Genomic DNA, 18,238 nt, shown 5'->3' on the forward strand with positions numbered 1-18,238 from the left:
CTGCTTCCGCTAAGGGCATTCTTGCCTTAATCGCTTGAACTAGAGGTAAGCAATCTGTTTCAATTATGCAATTCGCTATTTGTAGATTTTTAATGAGAATGAGTGCCTCTCTGTATGCTTGAGCTTTTGCTGCTAATGCTGATGTTGTCCTGAATGTTGATATTGTTCCAGTGATGATTTTTTCTTTCCATTCTCTGACAACCACTGCTGAAGCTGCCGTGCTTGTTTCCTTGTGGAAAGTAACGCATGTTCGATGGTTTCATCCTCTTCCTGGCTTATGCTGCATAAGGGTGTAATTGCACTTTTACGCTGATACAAATTCGAGTTCACTGGCAGAATTCTGTGCATTTCTTTCTAACATTCTAATATTTTGTGGCACCGGTAATCTCTAAATAGTCTCCCAAACCTCCCTCAAATTTTGACTTGTCGAAGCTTTGCTGAGTTTTGTCTCTTCCTTTGTATCTTTCTCCTCCCTCGCAGAATGGTAACCGTTTCTCACTGAGTATTGTCCATCGTTTCTATACTGCCAAACAAAATGATCCTTTTTATTAATCAGACTGATGGGTGTTCTGGTTATTAGTTCAGTTACGTTACCAGGAAAAATGTTTTGAATCTTGTTCGCGTCCCAACCCTCCCCCTCTCTTATCAACTCGCTCACTCTTCTAAATCGACCTTCTCCGCATCTCCCCAATTTGTCTATTCCTACCACCCAGTTATCTTCCCAAATATCCATCTCCGCTCCACTCCCTACACTCCACCTTCCATTCCTTCTGAGGAAATCTCTTCCCTCCAACATGCTCTTCCATATCCATGATGCGTTTCTTCCTTCTCCCGCCTTCCATAAGCTGTAGTTAGGGTAATAGGTAGCCTTTAGTATCCGAACCCATATTGCATCCTCCTCTTTTAGTAGTCTCCAAGCTTGTTTAGCCAAGTGTGCTATATTTTGGCATTCTAAATCTTTAAACCCCAAGCCTCCGTTTATTTTACTCTTCATCATTTTTGTCCAACTCTTCCAATGAATGCTTCTTTCTTTTCCATTGTTTGTCCACCAGAATCTCGCAATTGCTGTTTCAATTCTTTTGCAAAAGGATTTAGGAAATTTAATGTCATTCATGGGATAGACTATAATCGCCTGTATTACTGCTTTTATCAAAACCTCCTTCCGGCTTGATTTAAAAATTTCTCTTTCCATACTTGCATTTTGTCTAGTATCTTATCCTGTATCCACTCCAGTGCCTTATTCTTGGATCTTTCCCATCTCACTGGTAACCCTAGGTATCTTCCAGGATCCTCCCACGATGCTATTCCAGTGATCTCTTCAATGTTCACCCTCCTCTGAGTAGATACCTGACTCCCAAAAAACAGACCGGATTTCTCAATGTTGACTCTTTGTCCTGATGCCTCCGTATATTTGTTTATAATTTGAATTAGTTGATAAATTTCCTCTTCTTGCACTCCTGCAAAAATAATACAATCATCAGCGAATAATTGATGAGTGATGACCGGTGCTGTTGGAGCTAACCTTTTTACAGGAATTAGATTATCCCTCATCGCCTTATCCATGAGAATAGTAAAGCTTTCGACTGCCAAGATAAAGAGATAAGGTGATAGAGGATCTTCCTGTCTGATGTAACAGCCCAAGCCACCCGCTAGCACAATATTGTTCGCTTTGCATTACAAGGTCTCACGGTTTTGCCTTTGACGATAGGGATGATAGCCGAAGCCCCCCCACTCATTCGTCAAAATGCGTGATGCTAGGGAGAGGTATCCACACTCTTATAAGGCATGCTTCGTTCCCCTCCCCAACCGATGTGGGACCTTACAATCCACCTCCCCTAAGGGAGCCCATCGCCCTTACTGGCACATCGATCCGGGTTCCGGCTCTGATACCATATGTAACAGGCGAGACCACCCGCTAGCACGATATTGTCTGTTTTGACAAACAAGGCCTCACGATTTTGCCTTGGACGATAGGGATGATAGCCGAAGCCCCCCACACTCACTCGTCAAAACGCGTCATGCTAGGGAGAGGTATCCACACCCTTATAAGGCATGCTTCGTTCCCCTCTCTAACCGATGTGGGACCTTACATCTGAGACCTCTTTGAGGGTAGATCTTGGTTGACAATTTTTCATTAATTTTGAATCTATAAGTAGCACTTTTCACGCAGCTCATCATCAATTTAACCCATTCATTACTGAAACTGAACTCTTCCATGACTCTTTGCAAAAAATTCCATTCCAATCTGTCATAGGCCTTATTCATATCCAATTTGATGGCTATGTTTTTGCTTCCAAGAGTTCATTTTCTATTTGATTTGTGAAACGCTTCCTGTATTATTACTATATTATCCTGTATGAGTCTTTCTTTTACAAAAGCACTCTGAACCGGAAATATGATGACATCTAGCACTTTCCTTAACCTTCCCACCAAGACCTTGTTACAATCTTATATACAAAATTGCAGGAGCTTATGGGTCTAAGGTGATTCAGGCTTTCTGGTTGACTCACTTTGAGAATCAAAACAATAGTTGTTTCTCTTAAGTCCTCTGGTATGATACCATCTTCAAATATTTGTTTAACCACACCACACACTTCTTTACTCAGAATATCCCAATGTTGTTGAAAAAATAACCCATTTAATTCATCTAGCCCTGGAGCTTTTAATCCTCCCATACTAAATACCGCCTCCTTAATTTTCTCGTCATTAATCTTTGTCATTAGCTCCTCATTCATCTCTCTAGTGACTCTCCTAGGTATTTCTCTTACGCACTCTTCTAGGTTCTTATCCCCTTCAGAAATAAACAGCTTAGTAAAATGTCTTTCTACTAACCTCATTATGTATACTTTTCCTTGTATCCAATGTCCTGTCTCGTCTTTCAATTTGTCGATTCTATTCCTAATTCTTCTCTAAATGGTTGTTGCATAAAAAAAGGCTGTGTTTTTGTCGCCCAATTTTAACCATTTCAACATTGATCTTTGTCTCCAATATTTTTCTTCTTGTTTCCAAAGTTCTGATATTTGGTTCTTCAATTCTCTCTCTTCTTTGATCTCTTTTCGTCATATCGGCTTCTTGAATTTGATGTAGCTCTATTTTCTTTCTTTCTATTTCTTTATCTGCTCTTTTAAACTTCCTTCTGCTCCACTCCGTCAACTCCCTTTTGCATATATTTCTCTTTCTTGTGAATTGATTCCAACAATTTCTATTTTCGTCATTCTATTACCAACTCCTTTTGATTACCTCTTTGCACTCCTCATGCTCTACCAAAAAAGTCTCAAACCTGAAATGTTTTTTAATCTGAACCTGCGGTTGTGTTTCCAAAATTAAGGTACAGTGGTCCAAACTTATAGCTGGAACAGCTTTTAGAATAACATTCTGGTATATATGCAGCCATTTCCAATTTACTAACACCCTATCTAGTCTTTCCCTAGTGATAAAGTTATTTTTTGGATTACTAAACTATGTATACTTACTTCCTTTAAGGTCAACATCCATTCAATCATTATCGTCTACAAACCTTCTGAACATTTCTAAATAAATTCTTGGTTGAGGATGAATGCCTACCTTTTCATCTTGACTTAAAATATTGTTGAAGTCTCCCAGATAAGCTTGAGGTTCTCCCTTGCTCATATTACTTACCGTAAGCTCCTGCCATAGTTTTCGTCGCTTTTGAAAAGCTGGATTACCATACACGAAAACACCCTGCCATTTAAGATCATTATTGATGTTAATATTAGCTTTAATATAGTTATCACACCACTCATAAATATTGATATTAGTATTAGATTTCCATAACAAACATAGTCCACCAGACAATCTTCGAAGTTCTACGCAAAATATATTGTCAAAATTAAGCCTTCTTCTTATCCTATTCATTTTTTTACTGGTCCTAGTTTCCATTAAAAACCCTATGAGCGGCTTTACTTTTTTACATAGATTGTATAACTCATAATTGTCGGGGCAGCCGCTATTCTCCAATTCCAGCTAATGATACTCATGGCTGAGGTTGGGGCATGTTAAGGCCCGCCTCCTCAGTCATTTGTATTCCTTTAATCTGACCCGAGACATGCATAGCTAACTGATACTCCTCTATGTCCAAAACGGTGTTGCTACTCTTCAATTTCTTGGGCTCCCTGTCCTCTTGCTCCTCCTTCCATTCCCTGTATGTTAGCAATGGTACATGTTTGTTTTCTCATTTTCTTTTCAAATTCAGCTTCAATTCCAACTTCTTATCTAGTTGTGTTTCCCAATCTGCATGTGCCTCCGTTCCTTTATTTCATCTTCATCACTTGCTAACTCTACATAGTAGACGTTCTCACTCGAATTAACATGCTGACTCACAAATTCATGTTCTTTATTCTGTGCTTCCTTGGATAACTTCTTTAGCTCATCCTCTTCTTTTCTACTTTTCAGCAATTCTTGATATTCCTTCCCCTCCACTCTGCCTTCACACGCTTGTTTATCTTTTGTTCTTGATAACATAAGTCTTTTTAATTCCTGGCCATTGGTTTCTTTTTCTTTTTTTTTCCTCCTGGCCCAACTTTCAATCTTCAATTTTATAACTGTTCACCTCCCTTTTTTTTTGTTGTATAATGATTCAACACATTTTCTTCAACGTTCAAAGCTTGCAGATGAATTGCCCCTGTGTTGGCCCAATATCCCTTATTGGTCTGTTTCCACTTGATTTCTGAACCTCATTCCTCTTTTCTCCCTTATGGGCCTTTTTATTATTAGCCCATTCGTTGTTCCTTTCTCTTATTTCCTTAATGAGATTTCTAAATTTGTAGGCTGCTCATAGGTCAAGCTGCGTATCCCTCTTTCCCTGAAAACCTGAGATTTTTGGTACTTTTTCTACCTGCTCTTCTGCATCTGCCATCTCTTCCTATCTCCTTATTTGGTTTTCCTGGACACTTTTCTCTTTGATTTTCTACTGCAGTACTCGCTCAGCCCTAATCCTACTATCCTTAGAACTTTGTTCCTCACCACTCTCTCTATCAAGGTTTTGTTGCTCAGGCGCCTGCTCCTCCCCTTCCTCTCTCCATCCTTGTTGTTTTTAACTTCCTCCTCTCATGGTTGGACCTGGTAGACTTTGGCTTACTCCTAATCATAGTGAGTACTTCTTCTTGGTTGGATCGCAGCATGCTATGACTGTTGGATTCTTGCATGTTTTCTTCTCATGCCCTAATATACCACAGTTGAAACAGTAGCTGTCCTGCAGCCTCTCATACTTGAAGAAGACCCCACAGTGGTGGCATCTCCTCTGTATCTAACCAGAAACCTGTAGGTAGAGCCTTGGTAATGTTGATGCTAACCCTGATTCTTAGATATGGTCTCCTAAGAACGCCATCCACTTTTGGATCTTCAGCATCGACCAATACTCCCAACATTTTTCTAATAAGAGTACCTGTCTCTTTGTTCATGAGATCATGTGGAATGTCATGCACTTGAATCCAAAACTCCATAAAGTCATGATCAACTTCAAAAACTTATTTGCCCTCCCTCCATAATCTGAGGTTGACCATATTTCCTCTAACATTCCATGGACCATTATGAATAATCTGCAGCCCTTTCTTCCTGTCTTTGAATCTGAATAACATCTTCTTCCAACCAATATCAGTAACTGCAACACCTTGTGAGTTTTTTCACATTCCTAATAAAATATTCTTACATGTTTTAAAATTTATTTCCTTATCACTTATTATCTTTTTCACTATATTTAAGTAGTCTTTCTTATACCCCAGTTCTCCAGGCTTGTTGAGTTTGATGACTCTTCTTTCAATGTTGTTCATGTTGTAGGTTGCTAAATATATGTTGTTGTATATTTCAGTTTTTTCAATGGTTTAAAGGCTCACGTTGAGTGAGGAATATGTGAGAATATAGTTTCAGATATTGAAACAGGTCGAAAAAACTTTCTTTTGGAAAAGAATCTGAAGTTTTTAGAGAACTCTCCTATTGAGAGAAGAAGAGCTTCCTAGTGAAGAGTTTGGAAAATGGATCTTCTCAAATTTTTTTAACGATTAAGAGAGTAAAGTGTGATTTTTCAATATTAATTTTATAAGTAGAATAAAAAATAAATATAAAACAAAAAATAACAAAAAATTAAAGATTACACTTTATACTCTATTTTTTTTAATAATGGAAAGGATCCATTCCCAAAAGTTTGACAGTAACGAACCAAAGACTTATTATCCGGTCATACGCAGTCCACTTCATATCATTTTCAATTAGTTAAAATAATATAGCACATCTCTTTTGGAAACAAGAAATTTGGGTTTTTTTACCGTTGATTTCTGTGTTGTAATTCATTTCCTAACGAAATGTTTACCTAGGTTTTGGAAAAAAAAAAAAACTAGAATCAACAAAACGTGAATGTAATTGGGCAAGAGCACGAAATGGGTCTTAGGCTTGTGTCTGTTTTTTAACAAGGCCTAGACAAAAATAAAAGAAGTCTTGGATGTTAATCCAACATCAACTTTTCTCCGCCATCAATATTGGGCCAACCATTCATGGTTTTCTTTTCTTGACCAAATATCATTATGTATAAAAAGGTTGACAACTTCCGACCAAAAACTATGGGTTCAGAGTTAAGACAATCTACAACTACCACAACGCACTCAATAATGTTCAGTTTCAATGTTACTTTCAGTTTCATACCACGTATATCATAAACAAACGATTCTTATTTATTAAGATATGTTTTGCCACTTGGATGGATTCTTAATTAATCTCACATTAACATTAACTTTATATTAAATCTACTAATTTATAGATATACCAAGATAATTAAAATGATAGTATCACAAATGGGAGGTAATCCCATTCCTATCAAGCGTGAAGAGGCAACGAGATTATCGGCCGTAGAAGTGAAAACAATTTAGTGAGTTGAACTAAAAACGAATTAATGTGTGCATATTATAACAAAATAAATGGATTGTCGGTAGAGTAGCTGAGAATTGTTTATTTTATTTGGTTTTATAATTAGAAGTAGGTGCGAGGTTTGATCGTTTCTATTAATTAATATGAAGTTCACACATCAAATTCATGTATCCACGTTCTACAATGTGCATTACTTTAGTAGCTTTTTTTGGTCGTGGAAGGGTAGAAGCCAGTGTCGTAATTTTCAAGGAACTAGAACCACAACCCTTTAGTTTAGTTACTTTGATTTTTCCTCGCAGATTCTCAAATCCCACAATAAATCTGGTTTTCAATTTACCTTGTGTCCCCCCTTTTTTATTAAGACTTTAACCCTTTTTTTTTCTCTAACCACTTATAAAGCTTCAAGGAGAAGAAATAACTAATGATGAATGCCCCCAATTTAAGGAGTACTTTTATCACTCTAGTAACGCATGAGTTGAAAAGTACAAAGTAATTAAATCAATTTTAAGATAAAGTTTCAAAAAAAAAATGATATATTTTACACATATACATTAAAATATGGCGAACACTCACCTGTAATTATTTTTATGTAAAATTGCTAATTAAAAATTATTAAATAATAATTTAATCAAACATATTAAATTACCTAACAGTTATCAACTAATAACTTTACATAAAACCAATTGTATATAAATTTCTATCTTAAAACATATATTCAATTAATCAATTCTAAAACTTTATTTTAGCTTTCTGACACAGATTCAATTAGTTATAGATTTACAAAAATATTATATATATATATATATATATATATATTTTCAATATATAATTCTATTTCAACACATATTTTGTATATATAACTAATTTAATAATTAATTTTAGAAAAATACTACTTATCTTTTAAAATTTAATTTTTAATTAATATTTTAAAAATTTATTATTATTTAATTAATTTAAATATCTATTTTTATGTATTAATTATTTAAAAAATAAAAAATATTTATTATTTATTTTTTCTCTTCTTTAAAAATTGAATAAAAAATAATATTTAAAAAATACATAATTGTACTGTTAATTTTAACGTAGACAAAAAGCATAACATAGTTAATTAGTTTGTCAAGCACAAATAAGTTAAAACTAATAAGCTTGTATCAGTTGAATCATTCTCAATTATTAGGAGTATGTTATAATATGTAATAATTACTTTTTAACTGTCATCCACATATATATTCCACCAAAATTTAAAGATTATTAATTTATTTATTATAATAAAGAAATGATAATACTCAAGACTCAATAGTAAGGATTTGTCATTTTATGGCGTAGTTTTGAATATTTGGGATGTTTCCTTTTGGTTGAGGAACAAAGGAACCCCCATTCCCAACAAAACACAAACTAATCCAACGCTGCATGAAAGAGTCACAAGTGTAATTTATCTATTTCGCACCAAAATTACCCGTCGCGGGCATGATATGACACGTGTCACGTCCCAGAAGCTCCACGTAAGCGACCGGTCACTGTGAGTCGGTTAGTAACCACTGCTGCAGTCACATAATTCAGCTAAAAACAAAACAATAAAAAACTGAACGGAGCCACGTCACAATTCTCTCTCTCTCTCTCTCTCTCTCTCTCTCTCTCTCTCTCTCTCTTATTTTATTTTATTTTTAAAACACAATCTTCTCTTCTTCTTCTTCCTCATCGGTTTCTCACTGAAAACAAAACAAGAGAAAGAGAGATCAAAAGCATTTCACAGACTCACTCACTTTTCGATTTTCATTCTCTCATTAACGAAACCGCTTCTCAGCGATTAAGCGTAAGGGAAAAGATAACACGGTTTATGTGCGCGCTGAATGAGAGTTTCCGTTTTTGCTGAACCCGAAGAAGCTTGTTCTCAGAGACATGGCTATGCTCCGAAAATTGTTCTTTCGAAAACCCCCCGATGGCCTTCTCGAGATCTGTGAACGAGTCTATGGTAACCTTCTCGCTCTCTTTCTCTCTTTATTTTTATTTAAAATGTTTGTAATTGCGTAAGGTAGATTAATTCCAGGAACGTTAGGTTTTGTAGAAATGGAATTGTTGGTTTCTTAACCAATTAATTGATTAATGTAGTATTTGATTGCTGCTTCACCACTGATGCTTGGAGCGAAGAGAATTACAAAGTTTACATTGATGGTATAGTTGGTCATCTTAGGGAGAACTTGCAAGATGCTTCAATTCTTGTTTTCAATTTCAGAGAGGAAGACACCAAAAGCGTTATGGCAGATATATTATCTGAGTATGACATTACTATTATGGACTATCCGCGGCACTACGAGGGTTGCCCTGTGCTCAAGATGGAGCTCATTCACCATTTCTTAAGGTCTGGTGAGAGTTGGCTCTCTCTTGGGCAGCACAATGTGTTGTTAATGCATTGTGAGCGTGGAGGTTGGCCTGTTTTGGCCTTCATGCTAGCTGCATTGTTGATTTTTCGGAAGCTTTATACCGGGGAGCAACGGACTTTGGATATGGTGTATAAGCAGTCTCCCCGCGAGCTTTTACATTTGCTGACACCCTTGAATCCGATCCCTTCACAGCTGAGGTATCTGCAGTATGTTTCAAGAAGGAATGTGGCCATAGATTGGCCACCGTTGGACAGGGCGCTCATGTTGGACTGCATCATCCTTAGATTCATCCCAAATTTCGATGGAGAAGGAGTCTGCCATCCCTTGTTTAGAATTTATGGGCAGGACCCTTTTAGTGGAGACAAGAATCCGAAAATGTTGTACTCAACGCCCAAGAGAAGCAAGAATATCCGGTGTTACAAGCAGGTGAAATTAACTAACCCCTAGGCTTTCATATGGATTTGTTGCTCTGTTTGCTCCTGGGTCCTCTTTTTTGAAAAGTAGAGGACTCATTTCATATTTGAGCACTCTATTTGCCCAATATAGTCTTAACTTTAAACTTGGTAATAGTTAGCATTTCCAGCAATTCTTTCCACTGGTAAGTTTCTCAATAGTGATACTTTGCAAAAAAGTTATTTGATGAATAAGCAAGCTTCATTTAGGTGGGTCGTAGTCTTTGATACAAGAGACTGTTGCATCAATATCCCAAAATTCTAAAAGGAATAAGAGGAAGAAATATGACAAAATAAGGAAGTGAATATAAGTTCATATTTACTAGGTTTAACATGAGCAAATTTTGGTCAAGTTTCAACATGACTACTATTTTCAGTCTTACAAAATCCTGGATTAGTTCTAGAGGGGCCCATTCTATGAAATTTGAATTGATACAATGATATGTTTGTTGTTCCAGAAAATATTGTGCCCCCAACACTTCTATTACTCAATCTAGATGCATATGGAATCTGATCGTAGATGTGTAATTATTTTGGAACTCCTTGCTAACTGTGCTGCAGGGAGAGAGTGAACTAATTAAGATTGATATCAGTTGCCATATTCAAGGTGATGTTGTGGTTGAGAGCACTAACTTGAACACTGATATGGAGCAAGAAATGATGATGTTCCGAGTAATGTTCAACACTGCTTTTGTTAGATCTAATATTATGATGCTTAACCGGGATGAAGTTGACATTTTATGGGATGGTAAAGATCACTTTCCAAAGGATTTCAGAGCTGAGGTATATCTTCTTTTTTCTTTTTCTCATATATAACTGTCTGTTATCATGGCTACATAGCTTAGAAATACCTAACTTTCAAATTTATTCTTTGGTTTATTTGGATGAAGATCCTTTTCTCAGAAATGGATGCTGCTGCAGCTGTTATGGTGGATCGCACCTCATGCTTCGAGGAGAAGGAAGGACTGCCAGTGGAAGCATTTGCCAAGGTTCAAGAGATTTTTAACTATGTGGACTGGTTGGACCCCAATGCAGATGCTGCACTAAATGTTCTCCAACAGATGACTGCTTCGGCTATCATTAACGACAAGTTGGATACAGTTTCTGATCAGCATGGAGAAATGGGCACAATGCCTCAGGGGAAAATGAGTAAGCAATCCCCGGAAAATGAGAAGAGTAAAAAAGGTGACATGGCCAGCAAAGTTGATGCTACTCCAAAGGCATCTGATATTTCTTATTTGCCTGGTTCTATGGAAGCTTCTTTTTCCCCAGAAACTCCTCCTTTACGGCCTGCCCGAACTAGATTAGGCAAAACATTTCATGATTCTCTTCCCCATACAGAAGTCAGTCATCAACTTGTTATTGATGAAACTGAAGCCCAATTACAAGATAGAAGTCTGTCACCTATTTCTAGGTTTGCACCTGAGAGTCAATCGTCACCTACCTCTTGTAGTAAGTCACCAACTGATACCATCACCCTGGCTTCAAATTCAGGTACTACTTCAGTTCAGCCACCCCCTGCACTTTCTCCCAGAACACCGTTGAAGGAGATTCCACCTGTAAAAACAAGACTCGAGTCATCCTCACCGCCTCCACCCCCTCTTCCTCCTACTCCTCCTCCAAAGGATCATAAACCAGCTATAGTTAGACCTCCTCCACCTCCGCCACATCCTTCAAAGAATGATCTACATGTTATAGAAGGAACCCCTCCTCCACCATCACCTGCTTTAAAGGAAGAGCCACAGATAAAAGCTAGACACCCTCCTCCTCCTCCTCCTCCACCTCCTGCAAAGGATGATTCACAGGTTAGAGCTAAATCCCCTCCACCACCGCCACCACCTCCTTGTCTCTCTGTCAAAGCTGAAGCTCCTAGTACACCATCAGCAGCACCACCGCCGCCGCCGCCGCCACTGCCACCATCTGCATCATTTCCCTCCAATAAGCCCAATCCTTCTGCACCAGCTGCCCCTCCACCTCCTTCTGCACCAACTGCTCCACGACCTCCTTCTGCACCAGCTGCTCCACCACCTCCTGCTCCCTTTGGCAAGGGAGGTTCAAACCCCAGCAATGGTTTTCCAGGGTCTCTTTCGGATGGATCCGGCTCAAAGGGACGGATTCTGTCACGTACTATTAGTTCAAAGAATAATGGCAAAAAGCTGAAGCCATTGCACTGGTTGAAACTATCTAGGGCGGTGCAAGGAAGTTTGTGGGCTGAGACACAGAAATCGGGTGAAGCTTCCAAGTAATGTTGATTTGGCCATAGTGTTCATTTTTATGACCAATAGTCTTCCTATTATTCTAGTGTGTCATGTGCCTCTACATTCGTTATCTTTATGTAGAGCCCCAGAGATTGACATGTCAGAGCTTGAGAGTCTCTTCTCAGCAGCAGCCCCAAGTTCAGGTTCAACCAAGAAATCAAATTCCCAAAGCTCAGTTGGGCCTAAATCTGATAAAGTGCAGCTGGTAAGTTACCTCTGGTTACTAGTACTACAAAGATAGCTTATGGTTATCTAAATAATCTAGTTGTTTATACCTGAATGTGATAACTAAATCTACGACAAATAGTTTCTAGGAGCTCTATCTATTAATTGATTATCAATTTATGGCAGTACCATATTACATTAACATTACAAGTTGTCATCTGTCAGCTTGCTATTCACGCCAAATTTTAGATGACAAGATAAAGTATAAAAAATGATAAAAACAAAATTGATTTGAAGAGAATTACTTTGCTATTTCCTGCACCTTTTCTTATCATGGAATTATGAGAGATCTGTTGTTGAGTGCTGTGTTTCAAACAACGAACATTAATCTGTATGGTACTGTGTTTGAGATAGGTTATGCACTTATTTGTGATTTTATAACTGCTATATCTTTTATTTGGCCACAACATAAAGTTGGCACTAACTTGCTATATCATTTATATTTATTTTGATGTTATCCCTCCTTGCAGATTGAGCATAGGCGAGCATACAATTGTGAAATCATGCTTTCAAAAGTGAAGGTGCCATTGCATGAATTAATGGTAAGATTGATGTACCCTATGATGAGTTGAAGTTTTGTCTGTGGAATTAATGTTCTCATTTAAGAATAATGGCTAGGACTTGTTCAACATTGTACGCTTCATTGCTCTTTTCTTTTTCTAGTCTTGCTCATGATATGGAATATTCTAGATGATAAGTTTTGATAAGAGTTATCATCAACCATTGCTTCTTTTGAATGTTCATAGAGCTCAGTGCTAGCACTGGAAGAGTCAGCACTAGACATTGATCAGGTTGAGAATATCATAAAGTTTTGTCCTACGAAAGAAGAGATGGAATTACTTAAGGTTGGTAAACAATGATCAATAATTATGCTGATCTCAAGTTCCTTAAAATAATGAGTATCCTCTTTCCTTTCAAAAACACTCGACTTTTATCAATTGGACAGGGTTATACAGGGGAAAAGGAGAAGTTAGGGAGGTGTGAACAGGTACATAAGCTTTTATGAGTTTTTTATGTACGGTTATAGTTTGGGATCTCATTGGTAGACATAGGATGTTCGAATATTTGAATTTAAGCAATCTTTAGAAGGTCCCAAATATTACTTCTTATCTTCAATGGTGGAGACTGCATTTCTACCGTGACTTGGAATGTATTTGGCTTACATCTCCATAACATTCTCATTACAGTTCTTCTTAGAGTTGATGCAAGTACCACGGGTAGAATCCAAGCTCAGAGTTTTCTCATTCAAAATTCAGTTCCAAACTCAGGTAATTGCCATTACTCGAATCCTTGATAAGATTGAATTTTAAATTAATTTGCAGGTTGAATGACTCGTTATTTTTATGTAGGTTGCTGACCTTAGAAATAACCTGAATGTTGTGAATGCTGCAGCAGATGAGGCATGATAACTTCTTTTATACTCAAATATTTTTTATTTACTTTCCCTTTTTTTTCTAATAAGAAATAAAATTTTGGATGCTTCTTTGTCATTCCTCTTTATCTTTTTCAGATCAGAGGTTCTGTCAAATTTAAGAGAGTTATGCAAACCATACTTTCCCTGGGCAATGCTTTGAACCAGGGAACTGCCAGGGGTAAGTTGAAACTTAAAACAAAGTACACTGATATATCCCATTGTTTGACGTCATCTTATATTGACATAATTGGCATTTAGTGTTGAGTCTCATAGCTGAGATATTTTCACACACTCCAATGTTTTTTTAGGTTCAGCCATTGGATTCAGATTGGATAGTCTTCTGAAGCTTACTGAAACACGTGCACGGAACAAGAAGATGACTCTCATGCATTATCTTTGCAAGGTAGACAAAGTTACTTATTCATTGTTGTCATATTTTCTAGTTCCTGTTAAGTATTATGTTTCTTGTGTGCCTAATCAAATTCTGAACTTCTGACATTGAGTCAGTGTAATGAATAGCTTTTCTTGTACTGAGAATTTTGCATCTTTAATGAGTGATGGTTTGAAACTACCATAGGTGCTGGCTGATAAACTACCAGAAGTTTTAGACTTCTCCAAGGATGTTGCTAACCTAGAGCCAGCAGCAAAGGTTCTGCACTTATCCCAGGGCTATTCAGTTGAATATGTTGTTGGGAATTGAATATTTATCACCACTGACTTGTAAAATTTTGATCCAGATCCAATTGAAAATTCTGGCAGAGGAGATGCAAGCTATAAGCAAAGGATTAGAGAAAGTTGTGCAGGAATTATCGATCTCTGAAAATGATGGTCCGATGTCAGAGACTTTCCGCAAGGTATATAGGCATTGTACCTCAAATTCTGCTGAAGTTTTTCATCAGTTTCATGTGGTTCATTCACCAACTCATCTTTTGTTTGAGTTCATCGTAAAGAGAGGGGAAAAAAATATTGTTGTTCATTTTTTAGATTTCATATTTCCACCACAAAAAATGAATGCATAATTGTTTGTGAACTCTGCATAAACATATCTTAATTAGAGCCTACTGAGTTTGTAATCAAGTGCTGTCAGGAAGGAATAATGGCATTCTAGTTTGTGTCCCCATTCTGTGTAGATAATCATTGAGATACTGAGGCTTGTTTATCATTGTTCTAATACGAGAGTTTCAAACCTTGGGCTTTAAAAAAATGTGGAAACTAACCAGGATAAAAAATGTGCATACTTATCTGTTGGTTAAATCCACTTTGTCAATAAGCATACATATGCCAATATATGATGTTAAGAACCGAATCATTCCTGATCTCGGGCATAAGAAATATTGACGTTCTCATTCTATAATTTCTTTCTTTGTTCCTTTTAGAATTTGAAAGGGTTCCTCTCTCATGCTGAAGCTGAAGTCCGTTCATTGGCTTCACTATATTCTCGCGTGGTAGGCTTTCCTGGATGTATCTGTATGTCTTTGAAGTTTAGACCATATATAGGCAATGCTTTACTTGGATATTTATATTTTACAGGGTAGGAATGTAGACACGTTGATTCTTTATTTTGGGGAAGATCCATCACGGTGCCCTTTTGAGCAAGGTGAGAAGTTATGTATATATATTACTCTGTTATAACTCTTTGTTCGGTTTTTTATTCTTTTACTTTGATTCCATTATCAACACTTTTAGTTTGCCTGCTATGTCTTGTGATAATTTTGAAACTTCTGCAGTTGTCAATACTCTGCTCAACTTCACTGGAATGTTTAATAAAGCACATGAAGAGAACAGCAAGCAGCTAGAGCTTGAAATGAAGAAAACAGCAGACAGTGACAAAAAGAAGTGTGAACAAGAAAAGATAATACCGGCAGCAATCTGGACCGGCAACGTCCAATGAGCGGTAATTGGATGTAACACTAGCTTCAACAATCAGAACACACTAAGCATGACTAGCAATTTGATCGGAGAAAAAATGGTTTCATGATTTTGGGGAGTGCATGTATAGTGACACAGCACTTTTAGCTCTGACGTTGAGAACCAAAACATGCATAGATGATAGAACTACATATAGCACTGCAAAGGCGAGGTAACTTTTCATGACCAACTCACTTTGGTTGTACATTCTTTTCTCATCATCATCATACTCTGGTTATTTTTGGTTCATAAATATCCTACACCAGAGACGGTAGAGTTTGCATGAGTTGTGTTATTTTGCCATGCAACTGTATATTTTTTCCTCTCCGCTCTGAAATTATTCATGTTTGTGCCCTTCACCCACCGCTAGCAAGACTGTTTTTCCATCTGTAATGGCATAGCATGTATTATCATATAAATAAGATTTATTTGAGTTAGGTGAGAAAAATAGACTATAGAGAGTGAAAATTTATGCAGTGGTTAATCAATTCTTCAATATTAAATTATTGGCCAGCCAATAATTGGAGTCTATTGCGGTGGCCAGTGGCTTCATTACCGAGCATGATTTAATTTGTCCACATTATCACCGATGAACTATATATTAGCATTTTCAACCTATATTTCAGTGTCACGTAGCAGGTTGCAGTATTCACTAGCCACTAAGCCCACTGTTGATTTGATAAATTAAATCACCATTAAATTAGAGGATTGCTTTACAAATTATTAAGCATGCAAGTTGAATGCATCCTTTTGCTAGACAGATGCCAATATATTATGCAAACCCCCAACACGTGGTAGACTTGACTGACTTTATAATGTATAGTTGTATAGACTTGGAAAAAATGTGTGAAGTTTATAGTATTAATTAATGAAAAGTTGGTGTTATCCTGAACAATGAAAGAATAATCGATTATTAATTATAATTAGTATATATGGTGCTTCTTGTTTGTGTGCTATGCAATGAATGAGGATTAGATATAAAAGCAGAAAAATCCGCCCCCGCCGGAGTTGGATGGCAGAATCAATTTTCAGACTTGACCATAGATAGTGTTTTATGGAGCCAATACTTGGTTAATTAAGTATTTTGATTATTGATTTGGGTACTTGTGTAGATCTTGGTGATAATTGAGACAGAAGATAGCACAGATTAATTAATTAGTGGAGCTTTGCTAACATAATTGGATAAGCAGGCACGTGGGTTGAGGATGATATCACAGCATTTTTATACAAAGTCATACATCTGAACTATGAAGCATCAAACGGCACGTGGTGTGGTGGCGCTGAGGTCACGTGCCTTCAACGTTATACCTTCTTGTGGGGATTGCGGTCCCCTCTTCCTCCCATCTCATATAATACCAACAAGAATGATTAAAAACCAAGAGGTCATTTGTCTAAATTAATTAAAAGCAGTGCTTCAAGCTATTATTATTATTACTATTCTTTTTCACTTTTTCACCTTCCCAATTCATCCATGCCTATCCCAAAAAAAGTTGACTTATGTAGTTATGCAACCTCTTACTCTTAAAAAAGAAGGCTTAAGCTTTTGCTTCTCCCATTTTAATGCTTAACCGATAAAGAAAAGTAAAAAGAAACATCTTGTGTAATGTGTGTATTTATACATTTGTTTTTTAGTGTACAAAAAAATTTCTCATTTATTTTTCACATGACAAGATTACCATGTGTGATTTTTTTATTATTCATGTAAAATGTGAGACCTAAGAAGGCATGATATTAAAGTTTGAGGATAAGAATTTACGCTTGATAATTTTACGTGAAAAATCAGTAATAATTTTCGTTTCTCTTGTTTTTAACATAGGAAATATAGTAATTTTAGATCAGGTACTATTTTATTGTCTTATTTTCACAATGAAACAAATGTATTTGTCATATGGTTTTTTTTTTTTTTTCCTTCTGATAGATTGGACAATTTCCAATTAAGTATTACATAACATATTTACACACTTATGGTTGTAGCAACAGCTAAGATTTTTTTGAACGGTTGCAATCGAACCCGAAATCTCTAGGTGGAGAGTGAGAAACTATGTCAATGGTTAATTAAGGCTCCATAATGCAAACAACAACATTGTAATCAGTTTAGCTTCAATAATCTCCTCTCCTTTGAGTTTAATAGCATTTTCCCTTTTGACGTCATCGATACACTCCACTATATGAAACATGATTCATGAACAAGTAGACAAATTATCAGTAGTTAAAAACGAATTATCTAATATATCCTCACTCGAATTAAGAAAAAAAATGCTAGTACTATTTTTTTTAAGCAGCAGACAGAATCATGGGAATTTGGATATATAGATCCAAGTATTGAAATCATGTTGATGCTGTTGGAATCATGGCCATAATATATAATGATGATTGATGAATAGTAGAAGAAAGCAAATAAAAGAGAATCACAATACCATTCCAAATTGTGTCGGTGAGTATTATCAAGCGTATGTATGTACGTATTTACATACGTATGCAAGAACAAAAGAAATCAATGTCGTCACGTACGTTAGACGTAAAATGCGGACTCTTAATATTTATAGGAAAAGTATGTGGAACCAAAAAGGGATCAGCCAAAAGATAAACAAAATAATATTAAATTAATTAATTTAATTTTTATTTAATTTTTAATGTTTGTTATTAATTGCCATTTTGAATAAAATCTCTCATTGACTAATATGTTTCAAATTCCCAATAACCACCCCTAGAATCACGGAACCC

The 18,238-nt window shown here is 36.5% G+C and overlaps 1 protein-coding gene across 3 annotated transcripts; it reads left to right on the plus strand.

The window, feature by feature from the left end:
• The first annotated feature begins 8,440 nt into the window (after nucleotides 1-8,440).
• LOC112700397 (formin-like protein 13) lies at nucleotides 8,441-17,184 on the plus strand. 3 transcript variants are annotated; one of them, XR_003153308.3, is made up of 18 exons: nucleotides 8,465-8,848; nucleotides 8,986-9,683; nucleotides 10,271-10,492; nucleotides 10,600-11,951; nucleotides 12,049-12,172; nucleotides 12,663-12,734; nucleotides 12,939-13,037; nucleotides 13,139-13,180; nucleotides 13,380-13,460; nucleotides 13,542-13,592; nucleotides 13,703-13,784; nucleotides 13,915-14,009; nucleotides 14,184-14,255; nucleotides 14,344-14,460; nucleotides 14,983-15,051; nucleotides 15,137-15,203; nucleotides 15,334-15,686; nucleotides 16,627-17,184. XR_003153308.3 is itself a non-coding variant. In XM_025751778.3 (17 exons), exons 1-17 carry the CDS (start codon nucleotides 8,776-8,778, stop codon nucleotides 15,495-15,497), a joined length of 3,480 nt encoding a protein of 1,159 aa, XP_025607563.1. In that variant the 5' UTR covers nucleotides 8,441-8,775; the 3' UTR covers nucleotides 15,498-15,962. The 3 variants fall into 3 exon arrangements, 1 of the variants encoding a protein (XP_025607563.1); XR_003153324.3 differs by having other exon boundaries at nucleotides 16,705-17,184; XM_025751778.3 differs by lacking the exon at nucleotides 16,627-17,184 and having other exon boundaries at nucleotides 8,441-8,848; nucleotides 15,334-15,962.
• Nucleotides 17,185-18,238: the final 1,054 nt, after the last annotated feature.

Source organism: Arachis hypogaea, chromosome 1 (assembly GCF_003086295.3).
Source record: "Arachis hypogaea cultivar Tifrunner chromosome 1, arahy.Tifrunner.gnm2.J5K5, whole genome shotgun sequence".
NCBI classification, from domain to species: domain Eukaryota; kingdom Viridiplantae; phylum Streptophyta; class Magnoliopsida; order Fabales; family Fabaceae; genus Arachis; species Arachis hypogaea.